Source organism: Mus musculus, chromosome 11 (assembly GCF_000001635.26).
Source record: "Mus musculus strain C57BL/6J chromosome 11, GRCm38.p6 C57BL/6J".
Taxonomy (NCBI): domain Eukaryota; kingdom Metazoa; phylum Chordata; class Mammalia; order Rodentia; family Muridae; genus Mus; species Mus musculus.
In genome coordinates this window covers 101,394,241-101,418,048 of record NC_000077.6, presented here as the reverse complement: position 1 = coordinate 101,418,048, position 23,808 = coordinate 101,394,241, and the positions used below count along the sequence as shown (strand labels likewise).

The 23,808-nt window shown below is 46.9% G+C and overlaps 1 protein-coding gene and 2 pseudogenes across 3 annotated transcripts; all 3 read left to right on the top strand.

Annotated features, from left to right (window-relative positions):
* Window positions 1–540: 540 nt before the first annotated feature.
* Window positions 541–11,386, top strand: Aarsd1 (alanyl-tRNA synthetase domain containing 1). 3 transcript variants are annotated; one of them, XM_006534121.3, is made up of 12 exons: window positions 541–699; window positions 815–946; window positions 3,953–4,112; window positions 6,052–6,109; window positions 6,599–6,755; window positions 6,825–6,966; window positions 7,158–7,288; window positions 7,629–7,695; window positions 7,844–7,935; window positions 8,342–8,396; window positions 9,824–9,918; window positions 11,025–11,386. In XM_006534121.3, the coding sequence occupies exons 5-12, from the start codon at window positions 6,736–6,738 to the stop codon at window positions 11,158–11,160; spliced, it is 738 nt and encodes a 245-aa protein (XP_006534184.1). In that variant the 5' UTR covers window positions 541–699; window positions 815–946; window positions 3,953–4,112; window positions 6,052–6,109; window positions 6,599–6,735; the 3' UTR covers window positions 11,161–11,386. The 3 variants fall into 3 exon arrangements, with proteins under 3 accessions (XP_006534184.1, NP_659078.1, XP_030102139.1); NM_144829.1 differs by having other exon boundaries at window positions 616–699; window positions 6,850–6,966; window positions 11,025–11,210; XM_030246279.1 differs by lacking the exon at window positions 541–699 and adding an exon at window positions 1,124–1,200 and having other exon boundaries at window positions 854–946.
* An 8,894-nt stretch (window positions 11,387–20,280) lies between these two features.
* Window positions 20,281–20,459, top strand: Gm25475 (annotated as a pseudogene).
* A 104-nt stretch (window positions 20,460–20,563) lies between these two features.
* On the top strand, window positions 20,564–20,647 carry Gm51949 (annotated as a pseudogene).
* Window positions 20,648–23,808: the final 3,161 nt, after the last annotated feature.

The window sequence follows — 23,808 nt, the reverse complement described above, 5'->3', positions numbered from 1 at the left end:
ATGAGTACAGCTACAGTGTACTCATATACATAAAATAAAAATAAATCTTTTAAAAAAATCCACTTAGCCTATTATTGCTGGGCAGTCGTGATGAATGCCTTCAATCCCAGCACTTTGAAGGTAGAGGCAGGAGGATATCTTTAAGTTCGAGGCCAGCTTGGTCTACAATGCAAGTTCCAAGACAGCCAGGACGTTACACAGTGAAACCCTCTCTCAAAACACCACCACCATCCAAAAATAGAAATTATCATAAATCATAGGTTTCTGAGTTAAATTTCTTCCCTTCAGTTTAAAAAAGTTACATGATGAAATATTATGGGTATTGGTTTTAAGTAAAATATTAACATATGTGTCTTGTGTATGTCCAGCCCCTCTCATTTCCACCTTTATGCCACAGGGCCTCTGCTGGCCAAATCACAAGGCCCCAAGAGCTGAAGAACGTCTTAGCTCCAGTTGTGTATTTAGTTTTGTGGTCTTCCAGACTCAAAACGGTGGCAAAACAGCATAGAACACCTACAGTTGGCAGTTTTAGTAAATTTGGGCACACTATACCCCTTCGTGCCGAGCGCGGTAACGCTTAAGAAAATTTGTCCCACATCGCTCTCCGTCCGCCGCCCGGCTTTTCTGCGCGCGCGGGTCTCTCCGGCCTAGGAGACCGCGATGGCGTTCCTGTGTCAGCGCGACAGCTACGCACGGGAGGTGCGGACCGGTGGGCGAGGGTCCTGAGACCGAGGGGGGCATCGGGAGGGAGGGTGGCTGCAGGCTCCAGTCTCGGCGTAAGAGGGATAATGCTCGCACCCCTCTCCCTGCGCAGTTCACCACCACCGTGGTCTCCTGTAGTCCCGCCGAGCTGCAGACGGACGCGAGCGGCGGCAAGAAAGAAGTGTTGAGCGGATTCCATGTGGTTCTGGAAGACACGCTGCTTTTCCCCGAGGGCGGGGGACAGGTATTAGGAGCAGCCTCAGCCGGACCCCCTCCCCGGAACCCACATTCCAGTTCGCTCCTGCAGAAAAATGCGTTCGCCCTTTCTCAGCCTCAGTAAATCCAGGGGCGTTAGTTCAATGCATTATTCATTCAGCATATGCTTATGTAGGTAAGACACAGGCAGTGTGTCATATTCCAGGCGCTGAAGAGAGACTGAACAAGACAGTACCTCCAAATACACGTGGAGTGCTTGTTGCAGACAGCCCGGTATGCCAGGTATAAGTAATGATAATGTCCCTAGAAATAAGCTGGGTAAAGGGAAAGAGTGGTGGGATGCTCTCTTCTGTAGAGAGCCTTCTGGACAGCTTGGTAGTTGTCTGTGAAGGGAAGGGATGAGCCAATGTAGCTATTTAGTGGTTCTGGGGCAAAAGAAATAGTTCAGGTAGAAGAGCTGTGCAAAGGCCCTGAGATGGAAATCTACACGAAGCATTTTACAGGCACTAAGATGCTCCTCCCAGAATTCAGAAGAGGGGCGGTGCCTTTCAGAGCAGACCTTTTGAGTGCTTTGATGGAGAGCCTAGCTACAGTTTACAAAAAAAAAAAAAAGAAGAAGAAGAGAGTGCCACCCAGAGTGGGGGCTCTGGGAGAGTTTCTTAGCAGCCAGGTTGATGGCATAGACAAGGACAGTGAAGCCTGAAAGAATCTTCCTAACTGTAAACAAAGCGGTGGGATAGTGCTGGAGCTTGTGCATGTTGAGGACAAGCTAGAGAGCTTTGGAACAGTGATTTGGAACAGAGCTTCGGAACAGAGGGCCTTGGAGGGTCTAGGAAGGTATAGACTCCATTCAGGAAACCAGCAAGCTGTGCAAGATCGGAGGCAAGGAAGAATTTGGTAGACCAGGGGAAAGCCTCAGTTGTTTTTTTCTTTTTTTTTTTTTTTTCTTTTTTTGAGACAGGGTTTCTCTGTGTAGCCCTGGCTGTCCTGGAACTCACTTTGTAGACCAGGCTGGCCTTGAACTCAGAAATCCGCCTGCCTCTGCCTCCCAAGTGCTGGGATTAAAGGCATGCACCACCTCGCCCAGCCAAGCTTCAGTTTTTGCTTTTTTGTTTTGTTTTTTTCGAGACAGGGTTTCTCTGTATACTTTGGCTGTCCTAGAACTTACTCTGTAGACCAGGCTGGCCTCGAACTCAGAAATCTGCCTGCCTCTGCCTCCCGAGTGCTGAGATTAAAGGCGTGCGCCACCACTGCCCTGCGCTTTCTTATTTATTTCTTATTTTTAATTTTTTTTATAATACAGTTATCTGTTTTTTTTTTTTTTTTGAGAAAGGATCTTTTTTTGTTTCTTTTGTTTTTTGTTTTTTTTAAATATTTATTTATTTTATGTATATGAGTACACTATGGTTGAACATATGGCTGTGAGCCTTCATGTGGTTGTTGGGTATTGAATTTAGGACCCCCTGTTGGCTCAGGCTCTGGCCCAAAGATTTTATTATTGTTAAGTAAGTACATTGTAGCTTTGCACCAGAAGAGGGCATCAGATCTCATTATGGATGGTTTTGTGAGCCACCATGTGGTTGCTGGGTTTTGAACTCAAGACCTTTGGAAGAGCAGTCAGTGCTCTTACCCGCTGAGCCATCTCACTTATACGAGTACACTGCAGCTGTCTTCAGACACACCAGTAAAGGGCATCAGATCCCATTACAGATGATTGTGAGTCACATGTGGTTTCTGGGAATTAAACTCAGGACCTCTGGAAGAGCTGTCATCTTAACCCCTGAGTCATCTCTCTAGCCCTTTATTTTTTATTTGTTATCAGTTCCTATTTCCCCCACATCTGATCTGCTAAAGAAAGAGACCTTTGACCCCCAAGTGTCTATAGAGTGCCTTTTATTTTTATTATTTTTTAAAATTACATTTATTCATTTAATTTTTATTTATTTGTGTGTGTGTATGTGCTGGGGTGTGTGTGTCAGAAGACTTGTGGGAGTTGGTTTTTCTCCTTCAGGTCCCAGGGATCTAAGTCAGGTCATTAGGCTTGGTAGTAATTACCTTTAACCTGTGAGCCATCCTGCCAGCCCTGAGTCTTTCCTGTTAGACAGTACTTTTTTCTGTCTCCCTGATTTCCCAGGCTATTAGATCTCTTTAGATGGGGTTTCTGTGGCGTGATCTGTGTGTCCTATCTACATGTTCATATTTGGATGGCTTGTAGCAGTTGGCACTTGATAGTTTTCTAGATGATGATTGGATATTGTTTAATCTAGTCCTGGTGTCAATGTTGAGGACTGAGTGATTAAAGGCAGGAACGCTCAGACCACTTTAGTCTGTTAAAGAGAATCCAAGTCAGTGGTTCCCAGCCTTCCTAACGCTGTGACCCTTTAATACAGTTCCTCATGTTGTGGTGCCGCCCAACAGTAACGTTATCTTGTTACTATGTCATAATAAGATTTTGCTCTTAAGAATTGTGATGTGGGGCTGGTGAGATGGCTCAGTGGGTAAGAGCACCCGACTGCTCTTCCAAAGGTCCTGAGTTCAAATCCCAGCAACCACATGGTGGCTCACAACCATCCGTAACGAGATCTGACTCCCTCTTCTGGAGTGTCTGAAGACAGCTATAATGTACTTACATATAATAAATAAATAAATCTTTAAAAAAAATAAGAATTGTGATGTAAATTATCTGCTATATGACCCTCATGAAAGGGTCATACAACCCCCAAGGGGTCATGACCCTGCTGGTTGAGAACCACTAATTTAAGGTGCCAGCAACAAGGATTAGAATCTTTTGAGTTTTACTAAAATCTTCAGTGCTGTGCTTATTTCCTTCTGATTTAATGCTGCTGTTCTGCCCTGAAAACACCAAAAGTGTTGAAAGTGAAGGACAGAGAATCCGGTCATGGGATTGACGTTGTCTTCTTTTCCACTAGGAAGCTCAGATTCCCGGTCTGTCTCTCTGGGAGCCTCCCTTAGAGGCTTTTCTTATCTAGGTAGGGTGAGCCCTGCTCCATGGTCGATTACTTCTTTCTCCCAGCCTGATGACCGTGGTACCATCAATGACATCTCTGTGCTGAGGGTGACCCGTCGTGGGGCCCAGGCCGATCACTTCACGGAGTCACCTCTGTCCCCTGGGAGTCAAGTCCAGGTCCGGGTGGACTGGGAGCGGAGGTTTGACCACATGCAGCAGCATTCAGGTAAGGGCCACAGGACGGGAACACCCAGGAAGACGGGCCGTGAATAGCCGAGTCACAGTGGCTGAGCTGGGGATTCAGTTCCCTGGGGAGCAACACCCTTAGAACCAGCTTTGATCCAGATAGTGTGCTATGACCATTGTGAAAACAACGTGAACATTAAAGTTCTAGAACTGTTGGCCCTTTTTTTCTCCTTTTTAATTTTGTTAAATTTAACAGGGAAGGGGGTATATACATGTCATATTATGCCTGTGGGGGCCAGAGGACAACTTGTGAGGATCAGTTCTGTCCTTCAACCACATGGATCCTGGGAGTTGATGTCAGGTTGTCAGGCAAATTCTTAATCACTGAGCTATCTCGCCAGTACTTTCTTGGTTTTGGGATACAGTGTTTTCCCATGTAGCCTTGGTTGGTTCAAAACTCAATATGTAGATCAGGCTGACCTCCTGCCTCCTAAATACTGGATTACAAGCATACCATGCCTACCCAGTTACTGTCTCACTTGATGTCTCTATCTGGATGTCTTATAGGTTTTCAAATTCATAATGCCCCAAAATGAAGTGGAAAGGTCACTGCCATCTCTATGCTTGTTTAATATCCTGCTGGTCTTCAGTACCCCCCTAGTTACTCACAGCATCTCCTCAGTCTCTCACAGCATCTCCGCAGTCACTCACAGCATCCCCCCCCAGTCACTCATAGCATCCCCCCCCAGTCACTCACAGCATTCCCCAGTCACTCACAGCATTCCCCCCCCAGTCACTCACAGCATCCCCCCCCAGTCACTCACAGCATCCCCCCAGTCACTCACAGCATCCCCCCAGTCACTCACAGCATCCCCCCCCAGTCACTCACAGCATCCCCCCCCAGTCACTCACAGCATCTCCTCAGTCTCTCAGGTCATTCCAGATTCTTCATTGGAGACACTGAGTCAGTCATCAAGTGTCTCCATTTATCCTCAATTATCTTTCTGCTTCCACCCACTGCAGTAGTCCCAATCCCAGCCCTAACCATCTTCCCTATATACCTCTGGCTGGTTTCCTCACATGCAGTCTTTCTCCTGCTCCTCTGTTCCTATACAACAACCCAAGCAGCCTTTTCTTTTCCTCATATTAAGGACTAAATTCAGGACCTCATGCCACAGAGCAGTCCTTTTATTTCCTTGCACTGCTGGAGATTGAAGCCAGGGCCTTGCTTGTGCTAGCTGAGCCCTCTGTCACAGAGCAGCCTCAACAATCCTTAAAAGAAAAGGAAAGAAAAGAAAAGAAAAGAAAAGAAAAGGGGGTCTCCTCACTCCCCTGCTCTGCAAATCTTCCTTGTGTGTAAAGCTGTTACCAAGGCTATAGACCTGCTGTGGCTGCTCGTGGACATGCTCTGACCTCATCAGGACCCCCACAGCACCCATCTTTTTGAACAGATTCCTGGTACACATCACACCCGTTCCCTCTTCAAAGCTTTGACAGTTCTATATGTCTTCCCGCTTAATTCCTCCTCTTCCTTTTCTTCCTGTCTTCTTCCCTCCCATCAGTCAGGAGTGCAGGCGCACCTCAGAGGTTGAGCTCTGCATTCCGCACGTGGTAGGCGTTCAGTAAACATTTGTCAGATGAATGAATGCCACATGTCAGAGCTCCACCTCAGACCCCGCTTCTGAGGAGGTACTTTGCCTTGGCAGCGTTGTAAAGCTGCAGGAGGAATTCAGCTAGCTGATCGATTTATCTATCTGTCTATCAATCAATCATCTATCAATCAATCATTATCTATCTCTTGCCTCCAACACCCCCACCCCCCCAGTGCTGGGAATTGGCTTAGGACCTTATACTTACTAGACAAGCACTCTGTCACTGAGACAGGCTTCCAGCCCTTATGGTTTTCAGTGAAACTTGGTGTCAGGCCTATGGCTGGGTGGCTGGGCTTCTCACTTGCTCCCATCCCGCTCTTGGCTCAGGGCAACATCTCATCACCGCGGTTGCTGACCTTCTCTTCGGGCTGAAGACAACGTCATGGTGAGCAGAAGCACGTGGTGTGGTGAGAGGTCGCAGTGCTGGGTTAGGACAGTGTTTACCTGCCTTTTCTTGAAGACTGGGCCATGGATGCTCTTGTGTCTCTTAGGAGAAACTTTGAGAGGAGACATCTGCCTCTGATTGGGAGAGAACATAGAGTATAGAGCCTGGAGCTAAATCTATGGTTCCTCCATTGCATGGCTTTGGCCCTGTTCCTATTTAATGCTGCCTTTGTAAAATGGGAATGGCAATCTCTACCGATGGGTTTTGTTTGTTTGAATTCACAGCAGTTAGCTCCTGAGTCAGGATAAGTGTGGTCCCCACCCCTTTTGTTATAGGAACCTGAACTCAGTGTGAATACACAGGTGACTTCAAGTCCCAGTCTCCCGCCATCTCCCCAGCACTAGGATTCCGGGCATGCGCCTTCAGGCTCAGTGTGAGCACACCTCACAAACTCCCAGCATGCTGCGTCTGTGCTTCTTTTTCTGGCAGGGAGTTAGGGAGACTCCGGAGTGTGATTGAGTTGGACAGCCCTTCTGTGACTGCTGAGCAGGTGGCTGCTATCGAGCAGAGTGTCAATCAGAAAATCAGAGACCGGCTGCCTGTGAGTGTTCGAGAGCTGAGCCTGGATGACCCTGAGGTGGAGCAGGTGAGGAGAGAGCCAGCAGCAGTTTCCACAGAGTGGCTCTCCAAGGGCTCCTCATCAAATTTCAGACAGCCCTGTTCCCTTCCCTCTGTTCCAGGTGAGGGGTCGGGGTTTGCCCGATGATCATGCTGGGCCCATTCGAGTTGTTACCATCGAAGGTGTAGACTCCAACATGTGCTGTGGGACGCACGTGAGCAATCTCAGTGACCTTCAGGTAAGCGAGGAAGGGCGATGGAGTGTGTGCGGACAGGGTGTGGGTGAGCAGGGCTGGGGGTGGTGGGTGAGTCTCTTAAGTCTCTCCTTTGTTACTTCAGAACTAAAGAGGGGGGTCTGGTCTCTCTTGCCCTTGTGTCCTAAGACCCACTGTGGTGTGTGTGTGTCTCTGTGTGTTACCCCTTGGTGTAGGTCATTAAGATTCTGGGGACTGAGAAAGGGAAAAAGAACAAAAGCAACCTGATATTTCTGGCTGGGAATCGGGTACTGAAGTGGATGGAGCGAAGTCATGGAAGTGAAAAGGCCTTGACCTCACTACTTAAGTATGCCCTGCCCTGCCACACCACACCATGCCATGCCACGCCACGCCATGCCATGCCCCTGCCACACCCCCTGCTCCCAAGGACTGCACCCCTGGGCTTAGCATTTCCACCACTAGAGAGGCAGAGTGACCTGCTCCGAAGGGTCAGGTACTCTGGACAGCAGCTCAGATCCCCACAGAATGCTTTAGTCCTGTACCCCACCTTACAGTTGCTTAAGGGCCTCTTTGATTGTTCCCATTTTGAGGAAGGTACCCCAGCAAGGAGGGTATCATAGATTTCTGTTCCCAGCTTCGGAAGGGCCTGGGCAGTTAGCCATTCTCCATTAACCGTTGTCTTATAGGTGTGGCGTTGAGGATCATGTGGAAGCAGTAAAAAAGCTCCAGAATGCCACCAAGCTCCTGCAGAAGGTAATGGATCCTGTGGGTACTGGAGGGGCTGGGCCCCTCGCCTCAGCCCATGTGTGGATTCTCAAGAGGGTTTGAGGGCAGTGCAGGAGGAGAGGCAATGGTGCCCTGTTATCTTTTGCACATGTCTGAGTTCTCATATCCATTTCAGAACAACCTGAACCTCCTTAGAGACCTGGCTGTGCACACTGCCCACAGCCTCAGGAGCAGCCCAGCCTGGGGTGGTGTGGTCACACTACACAGGTGAGAATTGAGGGGCCCAGGTCTCAGCCTCTCCCCACAGATCAATGCACAGTGGGATGTGGGTTGCTAAGTGGTTGGTTTGCTAGTGAGCAGACCCCAGGAAGGGTGCTACTGACTTCCTGGGTTTAACAGCATCTTCACTGTAACTATGTAGGCCTCATTAGCTTCTTTCCTGGCTCTCTCACCTTCTGTCAGATCTGCCAGGATCCTGGGGATCCATGGGTATAAGCCAATGAGGCTGAGGGCATCTTCTCTATGCTGTGGGGTCTCGGAGTTTGTGCACTCAAACAGGAAGCAATGAGGACTGTCAGTTGTAGTCCTGCCTCTAGAGGAGGAACCTGGCCTCCTACAGTGTCACAGCACCACCACTTCATCCTGGGTCTCATGTCTGTGTCCTTTGTCGTAGGAAAGAGGGTGATTCTGAATTCATGAATATCATTGCTAATGAGATTGGATCGGAGGTAAGAGAGAGAGAGAGAGTGTGTGTTAGTTTTCCTCCACTGTGCAGAGGCCCTGGGAGGCATGGATGAGGGAGTTAGCTTAGCCAAAGTCCCTTCAGGTTAACACAAGAAGAGCTGAAACAATTGTATTCACATTGTTTTCCAAGTACTAGCCGAGATCAATCTCTGTAGTCAAGAAAGCTTGAAAGGCACCTGGATCCGTGTGCTAGAGAATGTCGGGTTGGTGAGACCCTTTGAAGACCTCTGCCTCGTCTCACCTGCCTTCCTTCCTTCCTTTCTTTCTTCCTTTCTTTCTTCCTTCCTTCCTTCCTTCCTTCCTTCCTTCCTTCCTTCCTTCCTTCCTTCCTTCCTTCCTTTCTTTCTTTCTTTCTTTCTTTCTTTCTTTCTTTCTTTCTTTCTTTCTTTCTTTCTTTCTTCTGTTGTCTCAAGTCTCACCTGCCTTTCTTTCTTTTTTTGTTTGTTTGTTTGTTTTTGTTTTTTGAGACAGGGTTTCTCTGTGTAGCTCTGGCTGTCCTGGAGCTTACTCTGTAGACCAGGCTGGCCTCGAACTCAGAAATCCACCTGCCTCTGCCTCCCAAGTGCTGGGATTAAAGGTGTGTGTTACCACTACCCGACAGTCACCTGCCTTTCTTGATCCTAATAGTCCAGCATAGGAGGTTGCCAAGTTTCTTTTGCTCTTACTTCAAATTCTTCTTCTTCTTTTTTTTTTAAGATTTATTAATTTTATGTATATGAGTACACTGTAGCTGTCTTCAGACACACCAGAAGGCGGCATCAGATCCCATGACACGTGGTTGTGAGCCACCGTGTGGTTGCTGGAAATTGAACTCAGGACCTCTGGAAGAGCAGTCAGTGCTCTTAACCACTGAGCCATCTCTCCAGCCCCAAACTCTTTATGGAATGCCTCCTGGGCTCAAGCCTCAGGTCTCTTTGTAATTCTGCTGGATACACAGCACTGAGTCTCACAGAGCCCAGTTCTAGCCTGAGAGACATGTGACTTCAGCATTTGTAATTTGGAGTGATAAATGCTGGAGGCAGAACACATTACTTAAAGAGAATGAGAGGCTTCGGGGCTAGGCCACAAAGCCTGCTTAGAGGTATTCAGGTAGCCAAGGAGCAGAGTGACCACCAGAAAGCAGTGGTGTGGCTGTGTAGGCAATGGCGGCTAGGGTGTGTGGTTCATCACAGACAGGAAAGGATAGTGGAAGTGAGACTGTGAACGGTGTCTTCTATTCAGTATGGTCAGTGGCCTTCTCCTAGTGTTTAACCTCCTGGCCATTCTCACAGAGCTTGGCAGCCCAGCCAGAGTGGGAGGCTGCGACATCACCATCAGAGCCATCTCTGTGGTTTAGAGGACTGTCTGTTCTTGACGCAGGGTGTAGGGGAGTGGACCCCATGTGTGCTCATCTCCTTGTCTTACCTTCTAGGAGACCCTCCTGTTCTTAACTGTGGGGGATGAGAAGGGTGCTGGGCTCTTCTTACTGGCAGGCCCGGCAGAGGCTGTGGAAACCCTGGGGCCCAGGTAATGTGAGTGGTTCCTGTGAGAGGGGAGGTTGTGTATTTCGGCATCTGATGCAGCCTGTGCTCCTGCAGGGCATCACACTGTGATGTCCTTGGTTCACAGAGGCATGTGAGGCCGGCTGAGCAGATGTGGTCTCACACAGGCACGCCTAGTTTGACAGATGGGGGAACCTTATATCATGCACTTGAGGCCTCACAGTAAAAGGGGCAGAAGGAGATGAGAGCCCAGGGCTTGCTTTATTATTTATTTATTTATTTATTTTTAACAGAAAATTTGATCCTAAGCAGTGGTTCTCAACCTCTCTAATGCTGTGACCCTTTAATATACTTCCTCATGCTGTGGTGATCCCCAACCATAAAATTATTTTGTTGCTACTTCATAACTAATTTTACTACTGTTATGAATCTTAGTATAAATATCTGATATGCAGATCCTCACCCCAGATTGGGATCCAAAACCAGACCAAAGTACAGATACCAGCAAAGTCCATTTGGTTTTACTGGGGTTACTTATAGGAGCAAAAATTACTTAAAGATGGCTGTGCTATCAAAGCCCTACCCAGCATGGGTGACAGGTCTCAAAGCCGGGGGAACCTGGAGCTCACTGCATGAAGAATGCACATGTGGTATTGTGCCTTTGCCTGTGTTTAGTTGCTCTCCCTGAGCTCAGAGTCCTGCAGAGCCCGTCCGCTCTCCCTTTCCCGTTCTGCCTCTGTGCAGCGCAGCCCACTGTGCTGGTTCTGCCCTGTAGTTCTCTTTCTCTTCTTGTTTTCTTTCGAGACAGGGTTTCTCTGTGTAGCCCTGGCTGTCCTGGAACTCCCTCTGTAGACCAGGTTGGCCTGGAACTCAGAGGTCTGCCTCCCAAGTACTGGGACCAAATAAACCATGCCTGGTTTATTTTCTTGTTTTAACCACATTCAGAGGTAGACTCCAGTTCCTTTGGGCATTAGAATTTTCAGTCATCATTGGCTCTCTGGAGTATGTGTTCCTTGGAAACATCACAAGAAAACATAGTTATTTATAATGGAGACTCCTAACAGGCAGCCTCTGGTGGCCTGAAGTCTGGTTTGGCCAGACTATCTCCATAACCATCTCTTCATTCTCTAGGGTGGCTGAAGTCTTGGAAGGCAAAGGAGCAGGGAAGAAGGGCCGCTTCCAGGGCAAAGCCACCAAGATGAGCCGCCGGGCAGAGGCGCAGGCGCTTCTGCAGGACTATGTCAGCACACAGAGTGCTGAGGAGTGAGGGGCCAGGACGTCGTCCCTGTGACCAACAGTAAAATATTGTGACTCAAACATGGTTGTATACTGCCATTTATGTTAGTGTGCATAATGTGCACGGCGTGCTCCAGTGTGCTAAAGCGACTAGCACCGGTATGAATGGTTTCTGACTTGGCTCCATTAGGTGTAACCTCCATGAGTGGAAATTAAATCAATGAAAGGTACTGAGCTAGGTCCTTTCTAAAGCTTCATGCTGTGGTATAGTTGCTTATGGCTAGTGCAAGACTTCACCTAGGGCTTAGCCTCATCCAAATCTCCTTGCTTTATTTTGTCTTGTTTTTTTTTTTTTTTTTTTTTGAGACAGTCTTGCTGTGTCACTCACCTGAGTGCTGAGACTATGGCCATGGGCTGCCAGGTTTCAGACCTCGGTTTTGTGCGGTGTGTGTGTGTGTGTACACGAGTGAACATGTGTATGGAGACTGGTCTTGGTCTTTGGCTACTTTGTGTGTTCTTCTTTTTTCTACCCTTCTCCATGCCTTTTCTTCCACCCTTTGAACCCCTTAACACTAGGTAGGAGAGAAAGGCATAGAGAGGAAAGGAAAGAGATCCCTGAATAGAAAGTCAGGGGTTGGAAAGAGGGCAATGCAAGTTTGATCTTTGCAGTCAGGATATCTATCTAATTCCTTCTTGTTTCTTCTTTGTGTATGACTATTTAACAAACCATGACCAACAACAACAACCCACCCATCCCTCTGAAGAGTCCCCAGAATTCCAAAGTCGCACAATTGCAGAAACTATCGGAAGCTGGTAAATTCACACTACAGCTGGAGTGTGAGGCAAATCATAGTCAGCCGCTGCAGAGCAGACCTGTATTTCACGCTGGGGATTGAAACAAAGACAGATTCTTAGACTATTTCTGTTTGTAGATTTTATGTATACAAGTGCATGTATGTACAGCCATGTGACAGAAGAGGGCGTCAGATCCCATTACCATATGGTTGCTGGGAACTGAAATCAGGACCTCAGGAAGGGCAGCCAGTGCTCTTAACTGCTGAGCCATCTCTCCAGCCCTATTTTTGTATTTTTTTTAAAGAAACCAAAATTGGAAGCCGGGCAGTGGTGGCACACTCCTTTAATCCCAGCACTTGGGAGGCAGAGGCAGGTGGATTTCTGAGTTTGAAGCCAGCCTGGTCTATAGAGTGAGTTCCAGGTCAGCCAGGCTACACAGAGAAACCCTGTCTCGAAAAAACCAAAAGAAAAAGAAACCAAAATTGGAAAATTGTCACTATACCATTCACCGTTTAACATGTTTATTCATTTATTTTTGCAAGAGCATCTCCTCTATTCTGGAACTCACCAAGTAGGCTATGCAGGTCAGTGAGCCCTGTCTTTGCCTCCCCATCCTGAGATTACAAGCCTGCACTTACACCTGTTTTGTTTTGTTTTTGTTTATTGAGAAGGGTTTTCTGTGTAGCCCTGACTGTCCTGGAACTCACTCTGTAGACCAGGCTGGCCATAAAGTCACCTTGCCAAACCTGATTTTTTAACATGGATTCTTAGAATCATGTTAAATCCTTGTGACTCCAGGGTTTTGTCAACTGACAAAGTTCCTCAGTTTGTCAGAACTCTTTGTGTATGGTATACTTGTGAGTGCAGGTATACATGTAATGTATGCAGTGTCCATGTGTATGATGGATGGGCGTGTGTGTGTGTCCGTGTCCTGTCTCTGCCTCTCATCTCACCATAGGATGCATGCTGCTGTGTTCTCCCTTGTTTATCATTTTTTGTTTGGTTGGTTGGTTTTGGGTTTGTTTTTTTTTTTGTTTTGGTTTTTTGAGACAGGGTTTCTCTGTGTAGCCCTGGCTGTCCTGGAACTCACTTTGTAGACCAGGCTGGCCTCAAACTCAGAAATCCTCCTGCCTCTGCCTCCCAAGTGCTGGGATTAAAGGCATGCGCCACCATGCCCGGCTGGTTTTGGTTTTTTGAGACAGGGTTTAGCCTGTAACTCACTCTGTAGACCAGGCTGGCCATGAATTCACAGAACTCCACCTGCCTCTGCCTTCTGAGGGGACTGAAGACGTGAACCACCACCACCGGGCATGGGTTTTTTGCTTTGTTTTGTTTTTTGTCTGTCTGTCTGTCTGTCTGTTTGTTTGTTTTACAGTGTCTAAAATAAATATGTATTTATTTTGTCTGTTATATATGGCAAGTCTGTGGATGGCAGAGAATAACTTTGTGTGAGTCAGTTGTCTCTACCATGTGTGTTCTGGGGATTTAACTCAGGTTGACAGTCATGGAGTCCAGTGCCTTTAGGTGCAGAGCCATCTTTGCTACCCCAACTGGACTTATTATGTGGGATCCGGGACTCAGAAATCAGATCATCTGTCTTGCAGCAAACACTTTGGCCTACTGAGCCAGCCCAGGCCCCGGGACCTCTTTCAGGGCACCACTCATGAGTGCCCTGCCTACATCACATAATAATCATACCCTAAGGCTGCAGCCCCTCACTGAGGAGCTAGGATGGGAGTTTCCAGGGGACGCAGCACTGAGGCCTTAGGAGTAATAAGACAATGGTAGACCGGTCATTTGCTCAGCATCACACGGGTGGGCTCTGTTCACTTGGAGCATGAATGGTTTATTCAAACTTGGCTCACTTCGGAACAAGTCATAAACCCGCCTTGCTGGGCAAACATGATTGTCTGGCTTACTGCTGAGGCTTTCAGTTCCTTGACCTGGCCTTGGGGACATGAGCATAGTGTTCTCAGAGAGAAGGAACTTTCTGGAATTACTCAATTATGAGGAGGCATAAATACTGGGGCAAATTACGTGAAAACAGAAATTAGGTGTGTGGAGCAGGATAAATAAGCAGTGTCAACTGAGGACATCACTCCAGTCTGTCACAGGGTTCCCAATCCAATGCCTGGGTCAAGAACTGTGTGTTCCTGAAAGGGGTGGATGGTCTGATGAGGGTCACCAGAAAGCTTAACAACACTGACCGATTTGTTGGAGAAGAGTCTTCCAGGGCCCTGGGAGATGCTCAGCAGTTAAGAGTGCTTGCTGCTCTTTTGGAGATCTTGGGTTTGGTTCCCAGCACCCATATTGGATATCTCATAATCACCTGTGACTTAAGCTCCAGGGGATCTGGTGGCCTGTTCTGGTCTCCTCACACAGGTGCACACATTTAACAGATAGGAATAAAACTTTACATTTTTATAATGTGTTGGAGAGGTAGCTCAGCTCTTGAGAGCACTGGCTTTTCTAGAGAACCCAAGTTCATTTCCCAGCACCCATATGGCAGCTCTGTAGTAGCCAGCTATAACTGGTTATGTTTATGGTACTAGGGGATCTAATTTTCTCTGGGCTTCTCACCAGGCACGTTATGCACAGACACACATCCAGACAAGACACCCATACAAATAAAAATGTAAAAGGGGAGCTGGAGAGATGGCCCAGTAGTCAAAAGCACTGGCTGTTCTTCCCCAAGTTCAATTCTCAGCATGTGCACATGGCAGCTCACAGCTGTCTGCAACTCTGGCTCCAGGGGATCTGAACCCTCACATGACATACTGGCAAAACACCAATGCATATGAAAAATAAATCTTTTTTAAAAACTGAAAGGAATTATTTATGTGTACATATAGAGATCATACGTTCTACAGCATAGCTATGGTGCTAAGGTATAACCGTCTACTTGGAGTGTGAAAAATAGAAGGGAGTTGTTGAGTTAGAAATGTCCCTCGTCCCCACCTCACCCTTTGTTCCTGGGTGGAAAGCCAGGAGTCCACCACACTATGCCAGAATGCCTGGGTTTTTTTTTCCTCAGGAGACCTTAAATAAACTCTGTGGCTCTGTCGCCACTTGTGGCAAAACACTGTGATGAGAAAATCTCTTGGAGAAAGTGCCTGCCCCTGTTTTCTATTCCTAAATGTGAGTCAACTCTGACTACTGTATCCTCTACAGAGGGCAGCCTGGCTGTTCAGGGGAGTGAGTGATGGAAGAGTTCCCTCTTTCCTCCAGGAAAGTGTTACACTTTCTGTGCAGTGTCAGCCAGCAGGACACCAGGCTTCACACTCTGAGAGTCAAGAGCAGGTCTGCCCTGACAGTCCTGGGCTGTGCTTAGAGCTGAAGAAGCTCTCCCAGGGAAAGCCTCTCATCTGTTGCAGCCTTTGCTAAGGTCTTTGTATTTGGCTGAGGCCTGATGCTAATATCCCTGTATCCCTGTTTTTTTTTTTTTTTTTTTTTTTTTTGGTTTTTCGAGACAGGTTTTCTCTGTGTAGCCCTGGCTGTCCGGGAACTCACTTTGTAGACCAGGCTGGCCTCGAACTCAGAAATCCACCTGCCTCTGCCTCCCGAGTGCTGGGATTAAAGGCGTGCACCACCACGCCTGGCTTCCTCATGACTCTTAACTGGTATTTTTTGTATTTTCCAACAACGCCCTTCACACCCCCTTGAGTTGTGTTTTTTTTCCTTTAAATAACCCCTCTCCCAGCTACTTGCCCCGCCACGGTCTCCCTCTAACCCTGTGTTGTGTATGACTGTGGGCCCGAGACCACTCTTGAAATAAAAGTCCTCTTGCAATTTGCATCAAGACCATTTCTCTTGAGTGATTTGGGGTGTCGCCTCTCCTGAGTCAGAACGTGAGGGAGTCCTCACATTGTGGGTCTTTCACAATGAAGCAAAAACAGACACAAATTGACATGTGGACAGACTGGTGCACCAAGGACAGACAATACAGAGAGGGAAAGGAACTTGATGTAACCAGAACTAAGGACATCTCCTGTAGGGGCCAGAGCAGAAGCAGGATGTCTCCCAATTTCCTTCTGTCCCTAGGAGAGCTCTGAAATCCATTCTCTCTCTCTCTCTCTCTCTCTCTCTCTCTCTCTCTCTCTCTCTCTCATGTCATTTGTATATCTAGCATCTTTGTTGTTGTTGTTTGTTTTTTACTCTTTTAAATTATTTATTTATTATATGTAAGTACACTGTAGTTGTCTTCAGACACACCAGAAGAGGGCATCAGATCTCATTACAGATGGGTGTGAACCACCATGTGGTTGCTGGGATTTGAACTCGGGACCTTTGGAAGAGCAGTCAGTGCTCTTAACCGCTGAGCCATCTCGCCAGCCCCTGTTTTTTACTCTTTTATTTTATTCAATCTTATTTTATTTTAAGCCATACTTCTCTCACCTGATGCAGTTCTTGTCTGCGGACAATTGACTATATAGAATTCCCCATCCCAATGTGCTATCATCCCAGCTGATATCAGCTGACTCAGTCTAGCCTGTATCCTTTTTTGCACCCTTGTAATCAACAGACTTCAAAAGATGAAATTTGTAGTGCTAACATTAATGCTGTATGTTGCTTACTACCGTGTGAGATACATAATTTCTACCATCTTCTGTGGAGCTCCACCAAAGACAGTGTCCCTCAGTTGGTCTTTCTGTGTCCAGGTCCCTTCGTTTGGGCACCATCTGTAGCTGTCCAGTGGCCATGGATAAGCAGGTTTATCTGGAAGGAAAGCAGGGGATGGAATAGAATGGGTGGATGAGAGAAATAATGAACCAAGACAAAAGTTTCTGACCAAGGCTCAATGTTTAATTCTTAAATCTAAATTTAAAGGGTGGAAACCCACCCCCCCTCTTTGCCAGGACCTCATCAGGAAAACAGGCTCAGCTGCCCAACAGGTAGTGGCTGCTTGCAGGAAGCTGCAGATGTGGCAGGACAAGAGACTTCACCTAGGTCTGAAGACTCCACCCTAGGCAGGCTAGGCAACTGTGGCAAATGAGGTCTGATTTAGCCCTCTCAAGGCTGAGGGAAGGGTACAATTAGAAGCACTGGCTGTACTCCTAGAAGATCCTGTTCAATTCCCAGCACCCACATGGTAGCTCTGTACTAACCAGTTTTAACTGGTTATGTTTATGGTACTAGGGGATCTAATTTTCTCTGGGCTTCTCACCAGGCACGTTATGCACAGACACACATCCAGACAAGACACCCATACAAATAAAAATGTAAAAGGGGAGCTGGAGAGATGGCCCAGTAGTCAAAAGCACTGGCTGTTCTTCCCCAAGTTCAATTCTCAGCACGTGCACATGGCAGCTCACAACTGTTTGCAACTCTGGCTCCAGGGGATCTGAACCCTCACATGACATACTGGCAAAACACCAATGCATATGAAAAATAAATAAATCATTTTTTAAAAACTGAAAGGAATTATTTATGTGTACATATAGAGATCATACGTTCTACAGCATAGCTATGGTGCTAAGGTACAACCGTCTACTTGGAGTGTGAAAAATAGAAGGGAGTTGTTGAGTTAGAAATGTCCCTCGTCCCCACCTCACCCTTTGTTCCTGGGTGGAAAGCCAGGAGTCCACCACACTATGCCAGAATGCCTGGGTTTTTTTTTTTCCTCAGGAGACCTTAAATAAACTCTGTGGCTCTGTCGCCACTTGTGGCAAAACACTGTGATGAGAAAATCTCTTGGAGAAAGTGCCTGCCCCTGTTTTCTATTCCTAAATGTGAGTCAACTCTGACTACTGTATCCTCAGCAGAGGGCAGCCTGGCTGTTCAGGGGAGTGAGTGATGGAAGAGTTCCCTCTTTCCTCCAGGAAAGTGTTACACTTTCTGTGCAGTGTCAGCCAGCAGGACACCAGGCTTCACACTCTGAGAGTCAAGAGCAGGTCTGCCCTGACAGTCCTGGGCTGTGCTTAGAGCTGAAGAAGCTCTCCCAGGGAAAGCCTCTCATCTGTTGCAGCCTTTGCTAAGGTCCTTGTATTTGGCTGAGGCCTGATGCTAATATCCCTGTAATTTATTTATATTTATTATTATTTTAAAATCTTTCAAGGCAGGTTTTCTCTGTGTAGCCCTGGCTGTCCTGGAACTCACTTTGTAAACCAGGCTGGCCTCGAACTCAGAAATCTGCCTGCCTCTGCCTCCCGAGTGCTGGGATTAAAGGTGTGTGCCACCACTGCCCGGCCTCACTGCTGGATTCCTAAGATTTGTAAGGAGAATAGAATAGTAATTGTCAAGTAATGTCCAAGTTGGCTCATAGAAACAGTAGCTCACTGAACCATTCTACAGTGCACACATTTCAGAATATCAAGTTTTGTGGTAAATACATGTAAATTTTTGCCAATTAAAATAAATAAAGTTAAGGAGTCTCAAAAAGAAATAACCAACATGCCTGTGGACAGAACAAGACTTTTTTTCCTCTTACAGCAAGGCAATTTATATTTTTGGTGTTCGGGTAGACTTGAGTCTATAACAACTGAGCCCTGAAAACATTTGCTTATTCACTCAGATGTTTATTGAGAGCTAAGTGTGTCCTAAGGTCCCAAGATCATGAGTCATACAGCTGTGGACTGTGTTCTTCAGGCAGTCGTAGCTGGGGAGGAAAAAAAGGCGATACAAAAAAAGAATAAAGGCAAGAAGAGAAAGGGCATCTTGGTTGGGGTTTCTATTGCTGCAATCAAAAAGCAACTTGGGAATGAAAGCGTTTATTTGGCTTACTGTGGGAAACCGCCCTCACATTCGCCATTGCAAGATGGCGCTGACATCCTGTGTTCTAAGTGGTAAACAAATAATCTGCGCATGTGCCAAGGGTAGTTCTCCACTCCATGTGCTCTGCCTTCCCCGTGATGACAACTCGGCCGATGGGCTGCAGCCAATCAGGGAGTGACACGTCCTAGGCGGAGGATAATTCTCCTTAAAAGGGACGGGGTTTCGCCATTCTCGCTCTTGCTCTCTTGCGCTCTGGCTCCTAAAGATGTAAGCAATAGAGCTCTTGCACTCTTGCTCTCATGCTCTCTTGCTCTCTGGCTCCTGAAGATGTAAGCAATAAAGCTTTGCCGCAGAAGATTCCGGTTTGTTGCGTCTTTCCTGGCCGGTCGCGAACGCGTGTAAGAGCTTACACTTCTATATCGCTGTTCGTCACCAAAGAAAGTCGGGACAGGAACTCAAAGCAGGAACCTGGACACAGGAGCTAATGCAGAGGCCATGGAGGGGTGCTGCTTACTTGTTTGTTCCCCATGGCTTGCTCAGCCTGTCTCTTACAGAACTCAGGATCACCATCCAAGAAGTGGTACCATTCACAATGGGCTGCTCCCCTCCCTCAATCAATCACTGATTAAGACAATGCCTTACAGCTGGACCTTATGGATACATTTTCTCATTAAAGGATCCTTCCTTTCAGATGACTCTAGTTTGTGTGTTGAGTTGACATAAGACCAGCCAACACAGAGGGTGTGAATGCACTTAAGTCTGTGGGGTCAAAAAGAAAAAGAACCAGGGCTGGGGAGATGGCTCAGTGGTTAAGAGCACTGACTGCTCTCCCAGAGGTCCTGAGTTCAATTCCCAGCAACCACATGGTGCCTCACAACCATCTATAATAGAATCTGATGCCCTCTTCTGGTGTGTCTATAAAAAGGTCAGCTCAGCCATTAGAAAATTTCCCTGGACCCTCACCCCCACCCCCTTCTTGGAAGAGACAGGTCAGAAAGCACGTAGGCCAGAAGGGAGAGGCTGAGTAAGCCCCTACTACCTCATTCCTTAAAGACCAGTTTAAAGGCTGCACTGTTCTGCCAGTCATTTTGTGCCTAGTTGCTGATGCTCTATTCTGCCCCTGAAAACCATATAAAAACTCGCCGAATGGGCCTCTGGGGGTCGCTACCTGTCCTTCGGGTCTGGGACAACCCCAGTGCACTGGAACAATAAATGCCTCTTGCTTTTTGCATTGATTCCAGCTCCACATGGTTCACTAATGGGATTCACAGTAAGCTAAGGCTCACCAGAGTCTTACATTTGAAGACGGCAACAGTGAACTCATATAGATTAAAATAAATAAATCTTAAAGGAAAGAAAAAGAAAAAGAAAAAGAAAAAGAGAATTGAAAGAGAGAGAGAGAGAGGAGAGAGAGAGAAAGAGAGAGCTCATCTGTTAAGAACATTTGTTGCTCTTGCAGGGGCTTGGGTTTGGTTCCCAACATTTACACATTTACAACCATCTGTCACTTCTGTTCTGCTAGGGGATCCAATATCTTCTTCTGACCTCTCTGGGCACCAGAGCATACATGGTGCCCATACGTTTATACAGGCAAAATACACACGCATACACAAAATAAGTCTAAAATTAACTTTTAAGGAGAATAATTGCTTCTTGGCCTTTTGGATAAGATCAAATGTAGTATCTGTTCTTATCAGTCTCATATCTGATATGTCCTTTATCCAAGGACAATATATATATATATTTTTTTTAAACATTTATTTATTATTATATGTAAGTACACTATAGCTGTCTTCAGACACACCAGAAGAAGGTGTCAGATCTCATTAAGGATAGTTGTAAGCCACCATGTGGGTGCTGGGATGTGAACTCAGGACCTCCAGAAGAGCAGTCAGTGCTCTTAACCGCCGAGCCATCTCTCCAGCCCCTTTTGGAATTAGGAGTTGGAATAGGAGCTTGCTCTGTGCACTCCACGCATCGATCTGGTATTGCAATACCTCCAGGAATGGTGCATCCATTGTGGAATTTTTTAAAAATTCTATTTATTTTTTTTTTAGTTTTTTTTTTTTTCGAGGCAGGGTTTCTCTGTGTATCCATGGCTGTTCTGGAACTCACTCTGTAGACCAGATTGGCCTTGAACTCAGAGATTTGCCTGCCTCTGGATTAAAGGCATGTGCCCTCACTGCCTGGCCCATTGGTGATTTTGGAATAAATAAATAAAAATAAATAAATAAATAAGGAAAACAAACAGAACAGGGAAGTAGATAATATTATTAAGGAGAAGCAGTCAGGGAAGAGTTGTGGGTGCATCATGAGGCCTGGGGAGGATTTGATCCCCTGATTGCTAGCATTTGGACCACTAGTGCTGAAGAGACCAAACTATATACACAGGCTGGCTGGTTTCTCTTCCAACAGGATGGCCACTAGCAGCCCTTCCTTTGCCTCAAAGTTGCTCAGAGCCTAGAAGAAACTGGGTTGTCCATGACCCTTCAAATATGGCAGCTGTTAGAAGGTAGAGAGTAGAGTATTCTGCTAGCAGCCTTCAGATGAACTCTCTTCAGATGATTTTAGAACTCTCAGCTCTTCCTGTACCATGCCTGCCTGGATGCTGCCCTGTTCCCACCTTGATGATACTGATTAATTTTTGTCCTTATAGAGAAGGAGAAGGAGGAGGAGGAGGAGGAGGAGGAGGAGGAGGAGGAAGAGGAGGAGGAGGAGGAGGAGGTCAGTCAGGCTGGCTTGAGGCTGCTGCAGGAGCGAGGATTCAAAAGAAAAAGACAATTAGACAAGACTGTAGCATGACCCCAGCCTGTTCTGAGGCTGAGGTGAAATAAATTTTTCCCAATCTGCTTTTATACCATTTTAGTTACATGCAAGTGATAAAGTCAGCTCTAGTTTGAGAAACAAGCAAGACAATAAACACAAATCATCAAGGAACAAGCAAGGCAATAAACAAAGTCCCACGATCACTGTTTCTAAGGCATTATCAGGATGACCAAGATATCTGAGCCTACTTCCATGTCCAAGCCCAAAGTCATATTCTTTTGTTTGCTTGTTTGTTTGTTTGTTTTTTGGTTTTAAGGCATTTATTGTACAAAGGCAGAGAGAGGGAAAGAGTAGGGAAGCAGAGGCCAGCCATGAACACGTGGAGAGAGGGGGGAAGGGAAGGCAGAGAGAGGGGGAACAGGGGAGAAAGAGTAAGAGCAAGAGAGTAAGAGGTAAAAGCCCAAAGTCATATTCTTGCCTGAAGCCTACTTCTTTGTTCTAGCCTAAAATTAGATTCCTGCCCAAGCTTACTTCCTTGTCCTGGCCCAATGTCAAATTTCCACCAAGTGGGCTCCAAAAGCTCTCCACAGCCAGGGTTTCTTCTGGTCTGTCTTTGCACATGAAGAGACCTAAGTACAATGTCAGGTGTCTTCTTCTACCCCTCTCCATCTTATTCCTGTGAGAAAGACTCTTTCTGTCTCAGTCTCTCTCTGAACTGGAAGCTCACTATCTAACGTAGGCCAATGCTCAGTGAACTCCAGGCCCACCTGCCTCCACCTCCCACTGCTGGGGAAACAGGCATGTGCAGCCATGTTTTACATGGGTGTTAGGGATTCGAACTCGGGTCCTCACATCTGTGCAGCAAATGCTCTTACCTTCTAGTCTGTCTTCCTGGGCTCCAGGAATTGATCTTTATGGGGCTCTAAAGGTAAGCCTGTAGTTCTTTCTACCTCTTCCTGAGTCTGCTGTTTTTCCTCCTTGTTTCTGGAACCCTGCTTAACACATAGCATTAAGTGATCCTAACATTCCACTTTTGATGCGTTTGCTCTGGATGTCTTGAAGGTTTCTACTCGGCTTAGAAAGTCTGAAAAAAACCATCATCGTGGCAAAGGTCAGGCCCTTGGCTCCCACTGCTTCCTCTCAGTGTCTGTGTTGTGATCCAAGCGAGTGAGCTCGTCCGGAGTTTTGTACAAAGCTTTGCAGTTTCTTCTGCCCTTACAGCTTCTTGCCCAGATGAGGACCCTTCAGCAATGTCAGTCCCAATAACCCTTCCCTTGTGACAGATAGAACAGCAGAGGGCGCTGGGAGCCTGTGCTTGCCGACGCCTCTGGCAGCGGCAGAGAAGGCTTGGAATGTAGCTCAGTTTGGTACACAGTCTGGCTGATGAAGCTGGACTGGATCCCGTCTCCAAGTTAATTAATGAACTAATTAAATAAGGGGAATAACAAGGATAAAAGAGCCCTTGTCCAGTTAGGCAGGCATGGTTTCCTGGTTCCTAGGATGTAGAACATAAGGGGAGTTCTAAAACACAAGCAGGCAAACAAGAAATGACTTGTAGTCTTCTGGAAACTATGTTCTGTCCCTACCTTCTCCCTCCTCTCCCACTCTGAGTGTGTATGTGTACATGTGCATACGTGTTCCATGTGTGCTGCTACACGTGTGTGCACAGGTCCTCATGCTTGCATGGCAAACGCTTTGTGGACTGAACCATCTCCCAGCCCCTGTCCCTCCCTCTTTCAGTAGGAGTCTTGCTATATTGCCCAGCCTGGCCTTGACTTCCTGGATTCTGCTGTCCTCCTGCCTGGACAACCCAAATAGCCAGGGCGCCAGATGTGTGTTGCTTAGCATGGCATTGTCATTTTTCCTTTTAAGGAGTTCTAGACTTTCCTCAACCTTTATTTTTGGTGCCTGGGCTTCAGTGCCCCTGAGCGTAGGAGCTGCCACAGAGTCATGCTCACACTGCTGATACATGGACATTTTATGCCTTTGCTCCTGCATCTCCAGCATTTAGCGAGCTCAGAGGCCTCAAAATGGTGCCTGCCCCTGAAGCAATTCAGAGGCTGCACTTGACTTCTTGGTTGCCAGTGTTCCTTTGGATTCTTTTGTGTCCATTTGATAGATACTTGTTTGTTTGGAGACAGGGTTTCTCTGTGTAGTCCTGGCTCTCCTGGAATTCACTCTGTAGACCAGGCTGGCCTCGAACTCAGAGATCCATCTGCCTGTTCACTCTCTGCCCCATCCCCCAAGTGCTGGGATTAAAGGCTGTGCCACCACTGCCTGGTTTCTGGGTTCTATTTATTTATTTATCTTTATCTTCTGTCCATTGACTGTATGAAGGTATTTGATTCCCCTGGGACAGGAGTTACAGAGGGTTGTGAGCTGCCATGCGGGTACTGGGAATTGAACT

Bases quoted from the DNA above. Each gene is read 5' to 3' on its own strand.
- Aarsd1 (NM_144829.1), top strand. From the start codon at position 661: ATGGCGTTCCTGTGTCAGCGCGACAGCTACGCACGGGAG. The intron at 6,110-6,598 runs GTGAGCAGAAGC...TTTTTCTGGCAG, and splicing joins GGGCTGAAGACAACGTCATG to GGAGTTAGGGAGACTCCGGA. The intron at 7,696-7,843 runs GTAATGGATCCT...TATCCATTTCAG, and splicing joins CCACCAAGCTCCTGCAGAAG to AACAACCTGAACCTCCTTAG.